The sequence below is a fragment of the Enoplosus armatus genome, chromosome 14 (assembly GCF_043641665.1).
Source record: "Enoplosus armatus isolate fEnoArm2 chromosome 14, fEnoArm2.hap1, whole genome shotgun sequence".
Classification (NCBI taxonomy): Eukaryota; Metazoa; Chordata; class Actinopteri; order Centrarchiformes; family Enoplosidae; genus Enoplosus; species Enoplosus armatus.
The window spans coordinates 21,966,682-21,986,365 of NC_092193.1; the positions used below are offsets into that span (position 1 = coordinate 21,966,682).

General features: G+C 45.3%; 1 protein-coding gene across 1 annotated transcript; it reads right to left on the reverse strand.

Moving 5' to 3' along the window:
• Positions 1-3,789: 3,789 nt before the first annotated feature.
• Positions 3,790-19,437, reverse strand: dpydb (dihydropyrimidine dehydrogenase b). The gene is made up of 25 exons (XM_070918875.1): positions 19,408-19,437; positions 15,491-15,601; positions 15,261-15,343; positions 14,467-14,554; positions 14,125-14,286; positions 13,767-13,963; positions 13,478-13,559; positions 12,445-12,532; positions 11,570-11,677; positions 11,258-11,427; positions 10,931-11,141; positions 10,592-10,776; positions 10,238-10,453; positions 9,504-9,668; positions 9,157-9,225; positions 8,048-8,131; positions 7,727-7,847; positions 6,366-6,485; positions 5,886-6,028; positions 5,327-5,381; positions 4,944-5,065; positions 4,642-4,794; positions 4,458-4,520; positions 4,037-4,114; positions 3,790-3,954 (listed from the first exon to the last, which is right to left on the reverse strand). Exons 1-25 carry the CDS (start codon positions 19,435-19,437, stop codon positions 3,790-3,792), a joined length of 3,069 nt encoding a protein of 1,022 aa, XP_070774976.1.
• Between the last annotated feature and the right edge of the window lie 247 nt (positions 19,438-19,684).

Here is a 19,684-nt window from a genome sequence, read left to right on the forward strand (position 1 = left end):
GCCGGCGCCTGACCAAAGAGCCGGTTGGCTCTTAGTCTTGACCATAAACGCCACGTTTCGTAGAAAATCCCAGCATGATGATATTTCACGCTGGTTGTGGGCTCGGGTCTCATGTTGTGTTTAATCGGTTAACAAACATCGTGTGTGGGTTTTTTTTTTTTTTTCATTTTCCACACTTTTCCATGTTTACATAATTTTAATTAGTAAAGATGATAAGAAAGCTTAAGGTGGAACGCGTTTAGTCCAAGAATTCCAAATACTGCGATGGGACAGAAAGCCCATTAAAAGAACAACACAATTGTTTGGAACTGAAGTCTGAAGGAAACGTACAGTCTTGATTCGGTAGTTCAGTTTCTTACATTTAGGGTCGTAGCCTATGGTATTTAAATGACAGTGCCTTTACATATATTATACAGAACTTGTCCGTTAAATCTGCCCAGTCTTTCTCTGATTCTCCCCCCAGTTATTACGGTGACATCGTTACGCAAATAAAAAGTTATGATGATGACAAACTTCGACCAATGTGAACCTCGAGACCTCGAACCTAAAAAGCATCATCAATTCATTGGTTTGTTTTTCCGTCTGTTGCGTTTGTGAGATTAAATATGAGTCAAGCCCGAACGTGGTCCGCAGACTTACCCCCTCCTCATCATCTTTTCTATCAATGGCAACCAACCGAACCAACGGTGAACCTGTCCTACCTGCGCCAGTCCTGTCTTGCTGGGACGTCGTCGGAGACGGGCCCGCAGGGTGGGGGAGTTCAGCGGGAATAGCGTGCCGGCCTTTTCTAAATGCCCTCGTCTGAGCGCTGAGACGCTCCTGAGCAGGTAAAGTCTAGGTGTATATGCGCGGTCCACAGCGCTGAGGAGCTCCAACATGGCCGCCAGCGTGTCGGTGCATCAGCTGAATGCCTCCTGAGGAGCTCAATGGAGCAGCACCTGGCTTAAAGCTCCATCCACCATCTGTCTGAGGCAACAGTTGTCTGATGATCTCATCCTGGATACTGTCGCTCTTACTGTAACTCTATCCCCCTTTGTTCTCCTCTCATACTGTCTGTGTGTGTGTGTGTGTGTATGTGTGTGTGCTAGCTCATGTAATAAGGGCTCGGTTATGAAACATTTTCGGCGATGGCCCTGGCTGATAACAACGGAGACGCACAGACGGACGAACGAGGCTGAAACGTCTCATGTCAGGGTGACTCCCCCTCTTTCAGCAACTTCAACCTCAGCGGCCGATGTTTTCTCCCACTGTGTCATTCCCGTGAAGCCCCCACGGTGTGCTCTCGGCGACAGAGGTGCGTGATTGTCAGTGTCAGACTGGCGCCCGCTGCAGGACTTGGCTCACACTGACCTCTGGTGGATCACGGAGGAACTGCATTTTGAAAGGGTTGGGGGGGGGGGGGGGCACTCTGCCCCTTTTTACACAGCAAGGTCAGCTGAGCACTACTTAACCTGTGAAAGCAGCGGGGGGGGGGGGCTTTTGACAAAGTCTGAGAAAAATGACCCCGGTGATGTCATATGGTGTGATGTCATCAGGGTCATCTCAGCAGAGAACACGGAGCCTGCTTTTCAAATGGCGGCCGTGACGTTGAAAGATATGAACATTCACCGGGGTGGCATTGTGGGAAATGTAGGACACAGTGTTGCACCCATTCTAGGGACTAAAAGCCAGGATATTTCAGCCACCTGAATGCAACACTAAACCACCGGATTATTCTTTTACGTCTAACATTTATTTGCACACCGACGTAGTGGAGGGAAAATAAAAACCTGACGCAAAATGTAAAAACCCCTTGATTTATAAAACCTATTTGGGTTCATTTTCTTACCACGTGCTTTCACTTCTTAATGACAGTAACTCTGCGGTGACTTGTAAACACTCGGCCTCTCATTCCACTCAACTATCTGCAGCGGAATGTTAATAAGACGAAGGGACTGGTTATTTGCACCCCAACGCACACACACACACACACACACACACACACACACACACACTTGCACGTCCCTGAGCTCCATCAGTGGCGAGTTTCCAATATGTTGGAATCACGCTGGACGATAAACTCTGTGTTTTGGTCTTGTACTTAGTTCTGATGCCATGTTTCCCACCGTCACAATGCTACTTCGTTAGCAATGATCTGCTGGAAACCTGTGTAACTGGTGGACACCAGTGCTAACGGAAGGAGCCTCCGATGAGTAGATCAAGTCCGCCCGAGTGTCATCTGAACCGCAACTCACAGAAATCTGGCCTTTTTTTATGAAGGAGTAAAGCTGGTCAACGGCACAAAGCTGCTGACGTGTGATTTGCTGACCTAAAAATAGCGCAGGATCAAAATAGTTCCTCTTCATTTTACACGCCATAACTAACTTCTACACATTTCCAGGTTTACGTGGAAATGTCTGAGATTTCCGGGCGCGGTCTCTGACCTTTTGACCCTTCCCTTTCCCCCGATGCGGATCGTCCGCATTAAGGAGGCAGGGAACGGATGTGTTTCTTTCAAATATGAAGCTCGGTTGGCACAAAAAGCCCTCCCGCTCCCTTCCCTCGGCAGATTTTCAACCAGCTTTGTGTCATTACAACGTGGCTGGTATGTTGCCCGCACCCAGAGCTCTCCTGATTTGCCTGCAAAAGTCGGCTAGATGGTGCGTTTTTTCCGGCTCTAGGGCTGCTGGGTGTTTCTACGCCCGCCTCCAAAGGACAGTCACAACAAAACTTGCAAACTACCTGCCTCCAACAGCGAAAGCGCCCCCCCCAGAACGTATGTGCGTAGGACGTTATGCACGAGGATACATTTGACGGTGTTTTGGCCGAAGACGTGGAGCGGAGAGGGGCCGTTTGCTGTTTCCTGTTTTATTTTGTTTTGCTCGCCTCTCCTCTCGTCTCGGACGACTTCACTTCCTGCTTGTGTGATTGTCTGCACCTGCCCTGATTGGTTTCACCTGCCCCTCGTTACCCCCACCTGGCTTCTGTATTTAGTCTGTGAGGGGCGGGGCACAAACACACTCCTGAGTTCTGAGTTCGTTTTCTACATTTGCTCAGAACCTCGATCAGCAGCTTTCACCGCGTTCAGAAATATGACAGTGGCGAAGGAGGCGAGCCGGGTGGTGAAGGACACTGGGGAGGGAGGATGGCGTGGCGTCTCTCGTCAGCCATCTTGAATTTTTTTCAATCCGACTGACTTCAAATGTACATGCTGTGGTCTACTCCTGATAGACGGCATGTTCTCTCGCGGCCGCAACATTCATTTGCGCTACAGCGTGCAGAGGGTTTGCCGGGATCAGGAAGCCTTTATTGAAATCACAGAACATATCAAAGCTGCATTTCCTGTTACGTGAACACATTGTAACGAGCGGGAAATGCACGTTTCATTTGAGAATTAAACATAAAGTGTGTGCAAGGGGGGGGGGGGGGGGGGGGACAACAAACAAACAAAGCAGAATCCACCATTGCTGATGTCATCTGAGTCAGAATTACAGGGAAATTATTGACAATCATATTTTCATAACATTACTTGACCTTTTTTAAAAAAAAAAAAGGCTGGCTGCCTCTTTCTCCAGAAATATTATTGGTGCTAGTATTCTTTTTTTTTTTTTCTTCTTCTTTTAAATCAAGAGTACATTTCCCATAAACCCCCACCCCTCCCCCCTCTATCAGGCAGGTCTCTTTACATCATCCAAATGACTTGCATTAATGGGTACGCAACAGTCAGATGTCCCACAAATGTCTTAAACCCCCACGTGTCAGACCGGTCAGCCGTAAAGCAGAAAGCGGAACGTGCCGGTTTCCCTCCCTTTAGACGACGGGACTAACGGGCACGCCCCTCTTGGGTTCGTAGGGCGTCGTCCTGGAGACCATCCTGATGCAGTCTATGATCGGACAGACGCTGAGGCACAGAGTGCAGCCCGTGCAGCTGTCAGTCACGACGGGGAGGTGGGTCTCGGGGTCAAACTCGATAGCCTGGAAAGACAGCGGGCGCGTCACGTTTAGAGGCGAGAACATAAGCCTCAGAGTGCGACGGGGAGGGGACAGACTGACGTACCTGGTATCCAGAGTCGTTGCAGGTCATGTAACATTTACCGCAGTTGATGCACATCTCCTCGTCTATGAGAGCTTGGACCTTTGAACAAAGGGGGAGGTTGGTGATTGCGATCGGTTCGTACATCACTTTATTTTGAAGGTATATGAATACACATCAGTTTTACTACACAAACACACAAGAGCCTGGCGTTCCTTTTCGTGGGTATCTGTGCGGATTATTTCTACTGGGACTGATCGCTCATCCGTGGAGGTCAGTGGTTGGCGAACTGGTTTGTATTGTGACTTTCTATGAGACAGGAAGCGATCCCTGAGGCTCTGCTGCGGCGATCACGAGGGTTTTACGTCAAAGAATGCCCACGTGGTCTTCTGTTCGCTTTAGAGCCAAATGTGCCTGTGTTACCCTTAGAACATGAAACGGCTACCTGCTCCACGTTGTCCAGCTCCTGGTACGCTCCAATGTAGCGCAGCGCTCTGGCTATCACATCCTACAAACACAACCGATATTTTCTTGGTTAAAAACAAAAACAAAAACGTAGAAGTATAATACATCCAAAGGAATAGTGAGTTGTGTGTGTGTGTGTGTGTGTGTGTGTGTGCGTGCCATACCTTGACAGCAGGAACAGGTTTCTTGGCCGCGCTGACCGCCCGGCTGATGTTGGCCTCCATCGCGTCACTTTTGCCGGCGTCTCGGAGCCGTTTCTTGTACTCCGCGACGGCGTCCGTCTTCTGCTGGAGGTACGGGCCGAAGCTAGGGAGGCTCTGCACACGTGCACACGCGTGTGTCAACAACGTGTTCAAGTTCAACTTCATACCAAGCTAAATGGAACTAGTAGTAGTAGTAGTGGTAATAGAAACTTCGTCTACACAGTAACAGTAATAGCAGTATTATTGGTAGTAAGCAGTGGTACCCTTCCAACTAGGTCTTCCAGTTTGGGAACTGGTTTTCCCTTCTGATGTCTCTCTGTTGGAGGAGATTGACCGTCCCAGTCCTTCAGCTCCAGGCTCTTCAGGTACAGCAAGGCCTTCAGACCTGGACGGACAGATTCACCGCAGTGGTATTATCATATGGTGGAACTTTTTTTTGGTTGTTGTTTGTGGTTTGTGGTTAGTTTAGCGAGTGTGCGAGTGTCAGAGTACATCCCGTTGAAATAAACAAGGCACCAATAAATCGGGTCATTGCATGGGATTTTCAAAAAACTAGGAATAATGCATCTCAATGGGGAAACGCATTTGTTGTATTGTTTACAACAACAACAAATGGGTCAAAAAAAGGGTCAAATGCGTTACATACCCACACAGTAATCCTCGATCACTGTGAAGTCCTGGTTCTGGACTGCACTGCACACCTGAAAGAGACAGACAAACAATGTTATATTCTAGTTTGCTTCATATTGTTTGAGACAGATTTGTGTATTTAGGGTCCAAACCCAGAAAGGGCAGAATCCTATTGAGTCTGTGCCGGTTTATAATAGTAATAATAATAATAATAATAATAATAAAAACACAAAAAAGAATACCCCCCCCCCCCTCTAATTAAAAGCCATTTTATAAAAAGGAGCTGTCTGATTCATAGTGGAAGGTTATTGCACAGTTGAGGCAAATGCCCTACTGCCCTCTGCCCCAACAGCCGGCTTGGGAGGGGGGGGGGGGGGGGGGGGGTCGATAATAACGTGCAAAAGGGGCAAGGCCGCTCCAGTGACTCAAAAGCACTGGCAATGACATTCTAAACTGCACTCTGAACACCACGGGTAACCAGTGAGGCGAGGGGAAATGTGCTCATGTTGTTCTTCTAAGAGCCCGAGCTGCCGTGTTTCGTACCATAATAAGAAACCGTTACTTCCAGCACTTACCTGCAACACCGAGGCCCCGGCGTGAAGAAACTGCAGTCCGGCCTCTGCTGAGTCGATACCTCCGGTGGCCAGAATTGGGAAACCAGGAATTGCTCTACCGATGGCCGACACCGCTCTCAGAGCAATGGGTCTGATGGCATTACCTGCACACATCGTTAATGTCACTAAGTGCCTCATCAAAAGCCTTATTACTCTCTAGATTTTCACTTCTGAACCTCTGAAAAGGAGTTTTTTTCTGACTGTACGGTCTAGACCTGCTCTATTTGTAAAGATATAAGTGTAAACTAGCCTTCACCAAAAGATGCGACTTAGTTGCATTGTGGGAAGTGTAGGATCTAGTGTTTTTGGAGCTCCACCCACGGGTTCATTAGAAGTGAGGCACTCATTCTCCGGAAGTACCCCTTCTATGACTGCGGTGCTGTTAACCAACAGCTACAAGGGATTGTGTGTGCGCTTGTGTTTTTGTGTGCGTGTCCTTACCAGACACCCCTCCATATGTGGTGCGTTTGCCCGTTCCAACGCTCGGCCAGGGGGCGCCGTCGGCCTTCAGTCCCATCATACCCGAGACCGTGTTGGTGGCCGTTACTCCATCCGCTCCACCTGTAAAACAACACAACAACAACAACAACAGCAGTCAACGCGTGCTAGACATTCAGTACATACTAGGGGGCGGGAACCACGGGAGGCCCCATGATACCATATTATCACTGATACGATATTATCACGATACGATATTATCACGATACCATATTATCACTAATACGATATTATCACGATACGATATTATCACGATACCATATTATCACTAATACGATATTATCACGATACGATATTATCACGATACCATATTATCACTAATACGATATTATCATGATACCATATTATTAAGTTACGATATTATCATGAAACCATATTATCATGATACGATATTATCACGATACGATATTATCATGATACGATATTATCATGATACGATATTATCACGATACGATATTATCATGATACCATATTATCATGGTACCATATTATTAAGTTACGATATTATCATGATACCATATTATCATGATACCATATTATTAAGTTACGATATTATCATGATACCATATTATCACTGATACGATATTATCATGATACGATATTATCACGATACGATATTATCACTGATACGATATTATCATGATACGATATTATCACGATACGATATTATCACAATACGATATTATCATGATACCATATTAGCATGATACCATATTATTAAGTTACGAAATTATCATGATACCATATTATCATGATACGATATTATCACGATACGATATTATCACGATACGATATTATCATGATACGATATTATCACGATACGATATTATCATGATACGATATTATCACGATACGATATTATCATGATACCATATTATCATGATACCATATTATTAAGTTACGAAATTATCATGATACCATATTATCATGATACCATATTATTAAGTTACGATATTATCATGATACGATATTATCACAATACGATATTATCACGATACCATATTATCACGATGCGGACGTCACGATACGATGATATTTCGATAACATCTATTGCGATTTATTACCTTTTTTTCAATGGCAAATTATGTCCCCCACAGGGAAACTTTGTCAACACGTTTTACCTAATAAAGTTTTCAGTCGGTTCATCTCACTTCAGCCATTTTTATCGCAGCAAAATGGGACTGTCAAGCGGACAGACTGTCACAAATGTGGCACCTGACACACTGTTCGCGTCACGGCCTACTTAGTCCAACTAAGCCGGACTGACACTTTCTGGAGGAAAGAAGAAAAAGAAGTGCGTTTACCCTCATGGGCCGCCTTGGCGATGTCCACGATGTTGGTGACGTTAGGTGTCAGTTTGGCAAAGAACGGAATGGAGGAGGCTGCGCGCACCCAGCGGCAGATGTTGCGCACCAACACCGGGTCCTGATGGCGAAGACACGCCAAACACGTTAATGCACATGTCAAATTGTTCCCATTTTTTTTTTGCGAAGATTACACAAGATGACATCCTCCAGGACGCAAAAAACATTGTTTACATTATGTTCATATATACTGTACTTCAGATGATTGCATTTGTGTGTGTGTGTGTGTGTGTGTGTGTGTGTGTGTGAGTGTGTGTATACCTGTCCACAGGCCAGTCCCATGCCTCTCTCTCCCATCCCATGAGGACAAGACAGGTTCAGCTCCAACGCATCTGCTCCCGATTCCTAAAGCACACGCACGCACGTTTCCTATTGTACGCCTCTCACAGACACGTATGTACGCAACATGTAATAATGACACAGCGTAGACTTCGACTTAAAACTTTAAACCAAGCTTTTACTTTGAAACGCCAAGTCAATCGCTTCCTGTTTCCTGACGTCCCCTGGCCTTGTGATTGTACATTGTGTGTTTGTCATTTATCTTCTCAGTAAATGCTTTTATATATACGGCGCTTAACAAATGTATCAGACCACCTGTCATAAAAACGAGCAAACACAAATATTTGAGAAATCTGTCAAAAACTTGTTTCAAACTAAAAATTGGATTGTTATTTATTAGGCAAATAACAAACTGGAACAACTAAATAGTCCTTATTCACATATATTAACCAAACATCTTAATATTTTGTACGACCTCCTTTGGCCCTGATAACAGCTTGCATTCTTTGCAACCACTAAAACAAATGTTTCTGTTCAGGAATGCAAGTAAATAACTGTGATTCGGCATCTCAATCAAAAAATAATAACGTGCTTTACTATTTTTTTTCTGCTTTTTTTGTAAAACAGTAAATTTGAGAATTCATGGATAACAACAATAATTATATTCTAGCATTAAAGAGATCATTTGGATTAAAGAGCTGGGCTTGCACATACTGGTGGATTAACTAATACATTTGTTAAGCACTGTATATGCTGGTCAATTTATGTTTCATGTTGAACAACAGTTTTTCTTCACTAGCTTTTGATATGATCATTTTGGTTGTAGCTGTTAATTGAATTATTAATCAGAGATTCAAATTGATAGTTTAGTATCATCTATCATTTCCCCCTTTTTTTTTTTAAGGGCATGCTCTATTCTATAATTATTGTTATTCAACGTAAATACGGATTGTTTTGGTGTTTTTGTACTGAATGATACTAATTGTCGCTACATATTCCGGTATCCTCTAAGCCATGGTAATAGTGATACAGTAAACAGTGTATATACTCAGCGAGTGACAATGCTGCCGCTGGCATGCGATCATCCTCACCTCGGCCATCTTGGCCAGCTCTGTCCAGTCTTCCTTGTTGTAACCACACATTATACTCGCGATCACCACCTGGCGGAGACGGACGGGGAAAGGTTAGGGTTCAAATGTCCAAAAGAAATGTGTCAGGGAGTATCAAACCATGCCTTGGTTCTCATAGTGTACACAATTCTTCCAGCCGTCACATGTGACATTTCAGGCACGGTGACTTAATGCAACAAAACCTGGGAACCACGAGTTCCACAAATCTATTAACACTGTTACAAGGCAGATCTGCATCTTGTTTTGCAGTCGGAACACTGTTTATTTATGAGAGTCAAGGCCCGAGCCCGAGAAAAAACACCACGTACATTATCAGGAAAGTCCCTCTTCAGCTCGGCGACTGACTGACACCAGTAGGCCGCCGTCTTCTCACTGATGAGCTCGATGTTGAGGAAGGAGCCTTGGCCCGGGCCGTACACGTGACCCGAGGTGGTGCCGCGGACGATGCGAGGGGACACGTTGGTCACCAGGTCCTGCGGGGGGGGGGGGGGGGGACAGATGCATAGAGGCCAATTAGAGCTTTGGAACAATTAGTCGGCGGATCAGTTTGTAAACTCAATGAATTATTCGGGGCGATTTTAATCAAAGATGCCAAAAACAATTCTGAATGAATTCTATGATTGTTTGCTGTTTTTCTTGACAATCTTCAGACGATTGAACGAGACAACTATCGGCAGGCTAATCGACGATGAAAAGGATTGTCGGTTGCAGCCCTACAATGTTTTGTTTCTCCGCCTTGTAAATGTAGACACACCTGTGGACTATAAATAAAACCCCCAACTACAGTAACCTGGGTAAAAGTGGGCTCCACTGCTGCCCACATTCAGATGTTGCTGCGTTGGTTTGTTTTTTTTAAGTTACGTAATGGTTAACTTTTATTTTTGACTGCGTAGAGGGAAATTTCAAAACAGCTAAAAGGTTTTTCTGCCTGGGCTTTTTCTTAAAATACTTTGTGTTAAAAGAAAGACCTCACTTTGTGCTTGCTCGGCACCTCACGTTATTTGTGTGTGTGTGTGTGTGTGTGTGTGTGTGTGTGCTGTACCTTATCCAGTCCAAACGTCTTGGTCAGAGCGAAACCCCATCCTTGCTCGAAGGCTCTTCTGATCATAGCCGTGCTGGTGGTGGGAGGGGCAGACGCCAGGCCGAACGGGTTGGGGAACTTTATGCCGCAAACCTCGACGCTGATGTCCACCTGATCTATAGCACTGTAGAACAGAGGCAGCTTCGGAACTGGATCCACTTCCTGCCCATGCAGGGACTGCGGGAGGAAGGGAGGTGGGACACGTATCTGAGTCACGTCACTGATATTATTATTATTATTATTATTATTATTATTATTAATAAAGTTGCATCCGACCTGGTCAGAGCCCTGGATCTGGAGCGGCGACCAATTTACCTGTATGTATCTGTGAATGTGCCATGAGGCCTGTTTGCCGTCGTTCACCGACTCCACCGTGGTGTTGGCCAGGCCGGCGATGTCCCCCCCTGCGAACACCCAGGGCTCGCTGGTCTGCATGGTGTCTGTGTTCACCTCCGGAGTACCCCAGCGGTTCATCTTCACAGGAGCCATGGCCTCACTCACTAAACACACAGAGGTCGAAGACGAGGTCACGCCAAGAGACCAGGACCTTGTGGTTGATCGCATTTATGATATGAAGTCAAGAAGATTTAAGTTTCTATCATATTTCTACAAAACCCATGTGAGTTCCCGTGGATCAGCCGATTGGTTAGTTACCCTGCGGCTGGCTGAGCATGGAACCAAAGGCGCTGATGATGTAATCGGCCTTCAGCCTGACAACCTGGTCCTCGTCCTCCAGCCAGTCGCCTTGCTCAGTCTGTTCGGTGCGGCAGAACTGTAGGCCGGCAACCCGGCCGCTCTTCATGATGACCTCGCGAGGAGACAGGAAGGGCAGGAACTCACACTGCTCCTCCTTGGCCAACTCCATCTGGCAGGGAGAAAAAAAAACAACACCCACCCCCCCACCACAACACACATGTTCAGTGTTCTCTACGTATCCATCTGCCCGTATAGCTGTCCGTCCGGCTGCCCCCTCGGCCGTACCTCCTCGGGAACGGCCCGGATGTTTGTGAACCCCTTCCGGAAGCAGACGTAGACCCTCTTGGCGCCGCAGCGGAGAGCCGAGGTGGCGCAGTCAAACGCGGTGTCACCGGCCCCCAAAACTATCACCACACCCCTTAACTCTGGCAGAGCAGTGCGGCACTGACACATACCTGGACAGGGTGAGACAGAGGGACATGGTGCTAGTTTTATATTTGAACCAGCCCACTTCCTGTTAGATTTTCTCATTAATAACTGTGTGCGTGTGTGTGTGTGTGTGTGTGTGTGTGTGTGTGTGTGTGTTCACAGCAGTACCTCTCTTGCTGGCTGAGGCCACCATTGGCAGGAAGTCTTTGGAAGTGAAGAAGCCCTGATCCATGGTTAAACCCTGGAAGATTTGGGCTCTGTTGGCCTGAGGGAGACCTGGAGTCACACAGGCATGCCAAACACACACACACACACACACACACACACACACACACACACACACATACATGGAAGAAGAAAAAGGGTGTGTATCCTAAGAAAAATATCCAGTATGTCCATCATCACTTTTGTACGTAAAAAAAAAAACACGTAATGGCTGACCACAAGGCGGCGCTGTTGATAGCATGTGTTAATATGTTCAGCGTTTTACAGGTGGGGGGCACCTGGCCATGAAGTATGAATACTTCAGCACTTGTAGCTGTTGAGATGTAAAATGAATGTTAATACATTTTTATATTTTGTAAACGTAAATCACAAACGTTACTCATGATTTGAAAACAAGCTGAATTTTTCACTGATGCGCGGCTGGTGAGACGACAAGCGATCTGAGGTTGGGGGGGGTTATTCTCAATTCTTATTCTTCATTTTGGCGCTGGTGATTTTTCTTTGGGGGATGCCAAAAAAAAAAAAAAAAAAAAAAATCCCTCTGTGCAGGAAAAAATCCCTGGATATCAGAATGTTTTACTCCCTAACATCCAGTGCTGGTCGGGCTCTATTTAAAAACCCCGGAGGCCGACACTCATTTACTGTGTGAAACCGTGCTCGAAACAGTTGAAAGCGCACACAGACATGCTGTATGTACGGTATTAAAGATGGATTAAAAGGTGTGAAACCCCCCCAATGGTGATAAACTTTATAACGCACATCCGTTCTTTTTTTCTTCCTGAAAATGCATTTTTTCAAATTCAACAAGAGGCACTCACCAATCCCGATGAAGACTGCCTTGTATCCTTCCTCTTTCAGGGACGTCAGGGTCATTCCGTCAATACCTAGACCCCTCTCACACACCACCTGGTGCGTACACACACACACACACACACACACACACACACACACACACACAAGCAGCACGACTGTGTGAGGATTGGCAAAGCTCTCAGCACATCATTATTGTAGTGCTCATGAACAAGTGGTGTAGTGCAGGGTAAAAACCCACTTCCAAATCCCCTCTGATCCCCCGCATTTTTACTACGGCCTCGCCTCGCCTGTTGGTTTACCTCATAACGCGGAACAAATACTGGCCTCCTACTGGAACCAAGATGTCAGCCACGCTTGTGCACTTTGTAACGGCCGGGCCTTGTGAATTTACGTTCATAACAGTAATGTCGCGGCTCCGGTCATGGTCAGTCCCAGGCGCACCTCCTATTAGAGTCATCTGTGATTGCAGCTGTGGGCGATGATAGTAAGCCAGCTGTAGCGCCCCAACACGATGTTATACCTAAATGGCCATAACTGACTTTAGACTGGACCGACGGGACGTTTGGGTTCAGCTTCCTGAGGTAGCCACCGCAAAGGTTTGCCAGTTTTGGGTGAAGCTAAATAATAATAATAATAATATTCTATTACTAACGCACGCTGCAATATTTGCTTCCCTAAAGTTGGCTGGTGAATATGGATTGAGAATTGCCAAATTCAGTTTTATTTTGAAAGGACTGGCCCACAGACCTCTTGCAAGGTAAGAGCGCCACTACACCGCCGTTAATGAACATCAGACATCATGAATAAACACAAATTATTTTTTTTATCTTTGTCCATTTTCTGCCAAGTATGGTACTGACAAGACTTGGTATCATATTTCACGTCAAGATGATTAAAAATAAAGAGATCTAACAGCCTACAGAAGACTTAATAACTAAGCAACTACTGCAATATGTATTCCAGCATTCTACAGTATGGACACTTAAAAAGTCAGTGTGAGCATAATGAGTGTCTGTGGGGAGGGGGGGGGGCACATACCTTCACTCCCAAGTCCTTCATCAGGTCTACTTCAAACTGGACAACCTCGTAGGGAAGCCGGAACTGAGGGATTTCTGAAGTGCTGCGGGGAGGCAAGCACATTTTGTTGAATGCTGAATTTCCCTTTTGCAACCTTGTTTGGACATTCAGCCACCGACCCGGCCCCTCGATCCAACAAATGACCCTGCGTTTTCAGAGTCCTACGATGACTACTGACTGAGTACATTTGACACAATTTGTTATCACATGGTACAACATATCTATGACGTGACGTGATGTGATGCGTTACCTAAGCCCTCCAATGTACTTCTGTTTCTCAAATATGGTGATGTTGTCATATCCAAGGCGGGCAAGGAAGGAAGCGCAGCTGACTGACGCGGGGCCACAGCCGATCAGGACTATGGGGGCGTGGTAAGACTCTGGCATCTCGTTGGCCGGCGGGAGTTCAGGATTCCTGATCTGAGGGATGCCCATTTTACTAAACACCTAGGAGGAAAAACACACACACACACACACACACACACACATTTGAAATATGTTGTAGCGCTCGTACCTGGGTCCTCAAAAACCTTGAAGTGTGGGAATGTAAGACGCACAAATCTAAAGCATATGACGGTTTATTTGCGTGTTTTACACAAACGTTGTACCTCGGTAGCAAACTGCTGCAGCCCTCCGATGTTAATGGGCCCCTCCTCGGAGGCATATAGGTTGCAGCCCCCCACGCACAGCTCTGACGTGGGGCAAACCATTCCACAGGTCAGGCCCAGGGGGTTGTCAGAGAGGATGGCCCTCGCTGACCCATAGTAGTTCTGGTATACACACACACACACACACACACAAACATGAATAACAACATTATGACGTTAGTACTGCAACTCCTCCACATCATAGAACTGGTATTAAATGACGTGTGTGGTGCGTGCGTGGACACATGAATGTGTTTGTGTGTATATATATATATATATATATATATATATATTTTACAGTACCTTGTTAGAGATGCTGGTAATGAATGACTTTACGTCCAGGTTAGTGGGGCAGCTCTTCTGACAGGGAGCATCCGCGCATTTTAGACACCTAAACAGGGTTAGGTTAGGTTTTTTATTATTATTATTATTTTTTTTTTATTAACTTTGATTTGACAGTTTTAACCAAGTTATGAAAAACCACAACCTTTCCACAAGGCTGCAACCCAGTCACTGTGTGCCAACATGCTGACATTGCTCGCAATGGAAGCGCTAACATGCAGATGTGTTCAGCAGGCGCAGCGTTCACCATGTTCACCATCTTAGTTTAGCATGCTAACATTTGCATTTACAGCTGAGGCTGACGGGAGTGCCATTAGCTTGGCGGGTTTTTGGACGTAAACCAAAAGTTGTACAAACTGGAATTTTAACCAGATGGTGGCGCCAGAGGGCAAAAAGTCCGAGGATCACCGCAGTGATCATCCGACAGTTGAAGAGATATTTCACCGAATAGCCAAAGATCTCAACCTCGCGGTGGCCCTACAGAAAAAGTCCGAGGACACGTGAAAGTCGGTCGTGCCCCCCACCGTCTGGGTGCTGCTGAGATATTTCAGTCTGGACCGAAGAGGCGGACCATGCCACTAACACGCTCGTTGCCTGCGCAAGCTATTACTTTCTTTGCCTTTAGGGGGCGACATCAGTGTGTCTTCGTAGGTGGTGCGACTATGGGTTGCAAGATTGTGTGTGTGTGTGTGTGTGTGTGCGTTACAAGTCAGCAGAAAGCGGTGCTTTTGGGTTAGGGTTAGGGTCATCCTCACCTCAGTGCTTCTCGTAGAGCTCCGCGCTCGCTCAGCGTTGTGTGTTTGATATCGTCAAAGTTGTTCTCCAGCTTCTCACAAGACTGAGAGAAAGGACGAGTGGAGGAAACACAACGATGAACGATAACACTTTGAAGGAAACAAAGGAGCGAAACTCTTAACTATTGGCTAAACCACGCAGCCAAAGCCCAGTTGTGTGTGTGTGTGTGTGTGTGTGTGGTAAATCTTACATCACAGTTCCTCTCAGGGTTTCTCTTCCAGTGTTTCTTTTCTTTCTTCTTGGTCGCCGTGGACATGATGCGAGCGTGAGTCTTCACCCGGGGGTTCAGAGCCAGTATGCTCTGTAGGAAATCCGGCGGGACACATAAACACATTGGTAAAAACTCTTGAATCTTAAAACTGTGTTTTTTTTTGTTTTTTTTTTAAATTAATGTTTTCATTTTTTTCCTATCCCATTATCTTTGAGATCACAAGCTAATTATGTCGTATCTCAGGATATCCGAGCTATTCTCTTGTTATAAAGCGACACCTTTATCACCGCTTTCTCGAGATAACCACAAATGTGTCCCATCATCGCGACTAGACAAGGACTTTGTTATCTTGAGATAACACGATGATTCGCTTGAAACATGGATGTTTTCGAACCTCAGTAGTTACTCTTAACGGGATTAGTATCATGTTCCAGTTTTTGTTTGTTGGTCTGGTGCTAGTCCGGCGACTGCCTCCTCCCTTTCTGCTAACTGCGCGCTAACTGTCCGTGATTATATATTTATTTATGTCCTCCATATTTTTTATATCTGTATTTATTATTATATTATTATATTATTTTTCTTTTTAAAAAAAATACTTTACTTAATGTGTGTTTCTGCACCTTTCTGTCTTTGCTGCTGTGACTTGTACATTTCCCCGCTGTGGGATTAATAAAGTCAGTCTTAATCTTAATCTTAATCTTAACAGGTCCAGTGGGCTTCTCCAGAGCTAAAGTATAGGTAGGCTTTCGCCTCTAGGACACCGATGATCCAGTTATGTTTGTGTAAAAGGTGTAAAATCACATAGTCTACATACGTCTTTACTATTTTATGTGGCGTGTTCTTGGGATTTCACCATTTTAATGCTGGGGGCTCGCCTCCCCACGTGCAAACCACCAAAACAAGTTCCCCTCAGGCGCTATTTTGCAAGGGCACCATCGCTGCATCCTGGGCTCAGCGCCACCCAAGACCATTGTGACCGATTCAAAGAAACGCCCAGAACGATGGTGGGTTGAACCAGAACCCGTCTCCAAAGTGCGGAGACGGGTCTGGCTATGCGAGACTAGTCCGGTGCTGTTGTCCTTGCTTCCATGTCTTTTGACATTCCAGAATCAGATGTTAATCGTTTGTACAAGACCCGCGCGATAATAATGCGTCAATGACATTGTTTCACGTCATTTGTTCCCCTTACCGCGGATCATATATGGAAACTCTTACATGTTGCTTTCCACATGTTGCTCGTGAACCTTTAGCTGTTATCGGCCTTTACGAGCACGCGCACGTGGAGAGACCTGCTGACAAAAACACTGAAACTGTGGAAAGTTCTAGGAAGTTTGCTTGTTTGGATGGTTGGGGTCAAGATGATAAGATACTGACAAGCTGCCAGGTCAATGCGCTGAGGTTATGTGACCTTTGGCATGAACGCATGAGAGGGGAAATAAAGAAATGAATGATCTCGCGTCCAATTAGGAAAGCCTTGGAACGCTCTCTGATTTCACTACTAATACTGATGTCCTGGTAATTCCAGGCCCGCGCACATTAACATGTAATGGTATGTTGGTCTGGAGTTCCACATTAAAATGGCTATCGGCTGAACACAACCTCCAGCCGCAAAATGTGATCGCTCGTGTCCAACTAGTCCGATTTGAAGCCTTATCTCAGTTCTCGGCAACTTCCTGTCACCATCATCACTTTGCTCCCATGTTTTCATATCCGATAGTTGAATTTCAGCTTTCCTTATGCTTTCAGCCCATGTGGCTCTGTGGCTTGCACAACGAAACCCGTGGCTAGTTGCGTAACACCGTGAAGCCACATTAGGACTGCATCACATGGCTTTTTAATCCTTACTGCTGCGACATGTTAAAGCGGCAGAGTAGGATGAGAGTGTGCTTGTGTTTTTTTTGTACGTCCCAGAAAAGAAAAAAAAACACAGCTCTATTGGCCTATTTGTGCAAATGATTTAATATGGTATTAGTGGGGTCACTGGCAGGAAGTGACCACACCACACACCACACACCACACGTCAGAGCTCCTGCCTGTCTCGTCCCTTTGATATACAGCGCTTAACAAATGTATTAGCCCACCACCCAGTGTAAGGTGTTTGCCCCCGCTGCCCTAAATGAACAGTATTGCTGATGACCAAAATATTTGATGTCTCTGTGATGGTTAATCCACCAGTATGTGCAAGCCAAGCTCTTTAATCAAAATGATATCTTTAATGCTGAAATATAATTGTTGTTGTTACTCATGAATTCTCAAATTTACTGTTTTACAAAAAAGCAGAAACAAATAGTAAAGCACATTATTATTTTTTGGTTGAGATGCCAAATCACAGTTATTTACTTGCATTCCTGAACAGACACATTTGTTTTAGTGGTTGCAAAGAATGCAAGCTGTTATCTGGGCCAAAGGAGGTCGTACAGAATATTAAGATGTTTGGTTAATATATGTGAATAAGGACTTTTTAGTTGTTCCAGCTTGTTATTTGCCTAATAAATAACAATACAATTTTTAGTTTGAAACTAAAGTTTTTGACAGATTTCTAAAATATTTGTGTTTTCTTGTTTTTATGACAGGTGGTCTAATACATTTGTTAAGCGCTGCACGTTCTTCTGCTTTAAAGCATCGCAGACCACGCAGGTTGGGACAGTGTGCTATGTGCAGTTTGATCACATAGGTGTCACAGGACCTTTGGGGTAATGCATTTCAATTCATTGCAACGGCGACCTCTCCTGTTGCTCAGAGTCACAGATGTGTTTAAAGATTTATTATTGCACTTCCATCAAGTTTGGGGGGGGGTCTCAAAAGAAATAAAAAAAAAAATTTAAATTGAGGCAACAGATGCAGACTTTTATTCCAAAAACAGTGGCTCCCACAATGCAACTGAATGGTGTCTTTCATTACACCACTTCTTTCAAGCCCCCACATTTTTTTATTTTCTAACTTTGGAAAGCTCCCACCAGAGCCATAGAAGATATGCTACAAGTCTTGCTCTCTGGCGTGAGTGTGGAGCGAACCGAGTGTAATAATGTGTATAAAATATAATTCGTGTATAAAATTGCTAATCCTTGACAACCTCTTTTGAATTCTGTCTCCCCCTTTCAGTACCTGGCGATTAAACTGTGGTGTTTCTGCGGGTAATGTAAGGCCTTTGGAGTTTCTATAGGTGGAGGTAGTTTCTTTACTTTTAGTTACTGCAGTCTGACGTACTGCAGTTCCACGATTGCGGATGGGCAGGGCTGCCTGTGAATAGTTGAGCGTTTCTTCAGATTGAAGTCAGAATTGTTGCCGTTAAACCGAGCCATTGCTATCAGTCCAGCGCTGGTTCAGTCACGTGCACAGTAGATCCCCGCGGGGCCTCAGATTAGCGTTCGGACTAGTGGTGCAGGCTGATCCTCAAACAAAACTAAACCACAACAAAAAAAAAAAAAATCCTATTTGAAAAATTCCTCTGAGGTGCTTTAAGTGCGTAAAGGTGATTAGAATTTGTTTATAGTGACTCTGTCTACCGTGGTGTTTTCAAGCAGGCGCACGGGCCACAGATTTACGGCTGTTGTGTAACAACAAAAACCCTGGCGGAGGAGCTGCTTTGCCACCAATCCAACATGATGATAATGAGGTTTTGTGGTCCCGCAAATAGATGGGAAAGACTAGTATTAATAATGACGTTTATCCCGACATGACTTCCATCAGTTTGTACCATATCGTGTGCCAGTTATATCATTAAGATTAGCATAGACACATGTTTTCAACCATGAGACTGAGGTGGATTTAACCTCCACACAAGGTCATCTGCCACCTGAAGATACGCGGTATGTTCATAAATGAAGGCAGCGCTTAGAGAAAACCCGCTGAGGGAAAATGTAAAACAGGAAACAGATACATGCACAATACTTTACCTCAATGTCTGGAAGATCTTTACTCAACATGATGTCTGGTTTGCTTTTTTTCCGCAGCCCCTCTGGAGCGCCTTTCGCTGCTTTCTGGATCAGAGGTTCGGGAAAACACTGGCTCCTGGGACTGCTCTCCTCCTGAAGTGGAACTATCTGCACAAGAGAGCCGACCGCCCTTTATCAGGCCCCTCTCTTCAACAGGTTTAGTGGCTTTAACCAGTCAACTAGTCTGTTGATAAGGCGGACGGGCAGCGAAAGCTGATATGGCTCCCTGAAGGAACGA

Coding starts and splice junctions, on each gene's coding strand:
- dpydb (XM_070918875.1), bottom strand. CDS start 19,437: ATGTTGAGTAAAGATCTTCCAGACATTGAG. Junction 15,602..19,407: donor AAGATCTTCCAGACATTGAG/GTAAAGTATTGT, acceptor GATTTCCTACAG/AGCATACTGGCTCTGAACCC. Junction 13,560..13,766: donor AAGTACATTGGAGGGCTTAG/GTAACGCATCAC, acceptor GCCTCCCCGCAG/CACTTCAGAAATCCCTCAGT.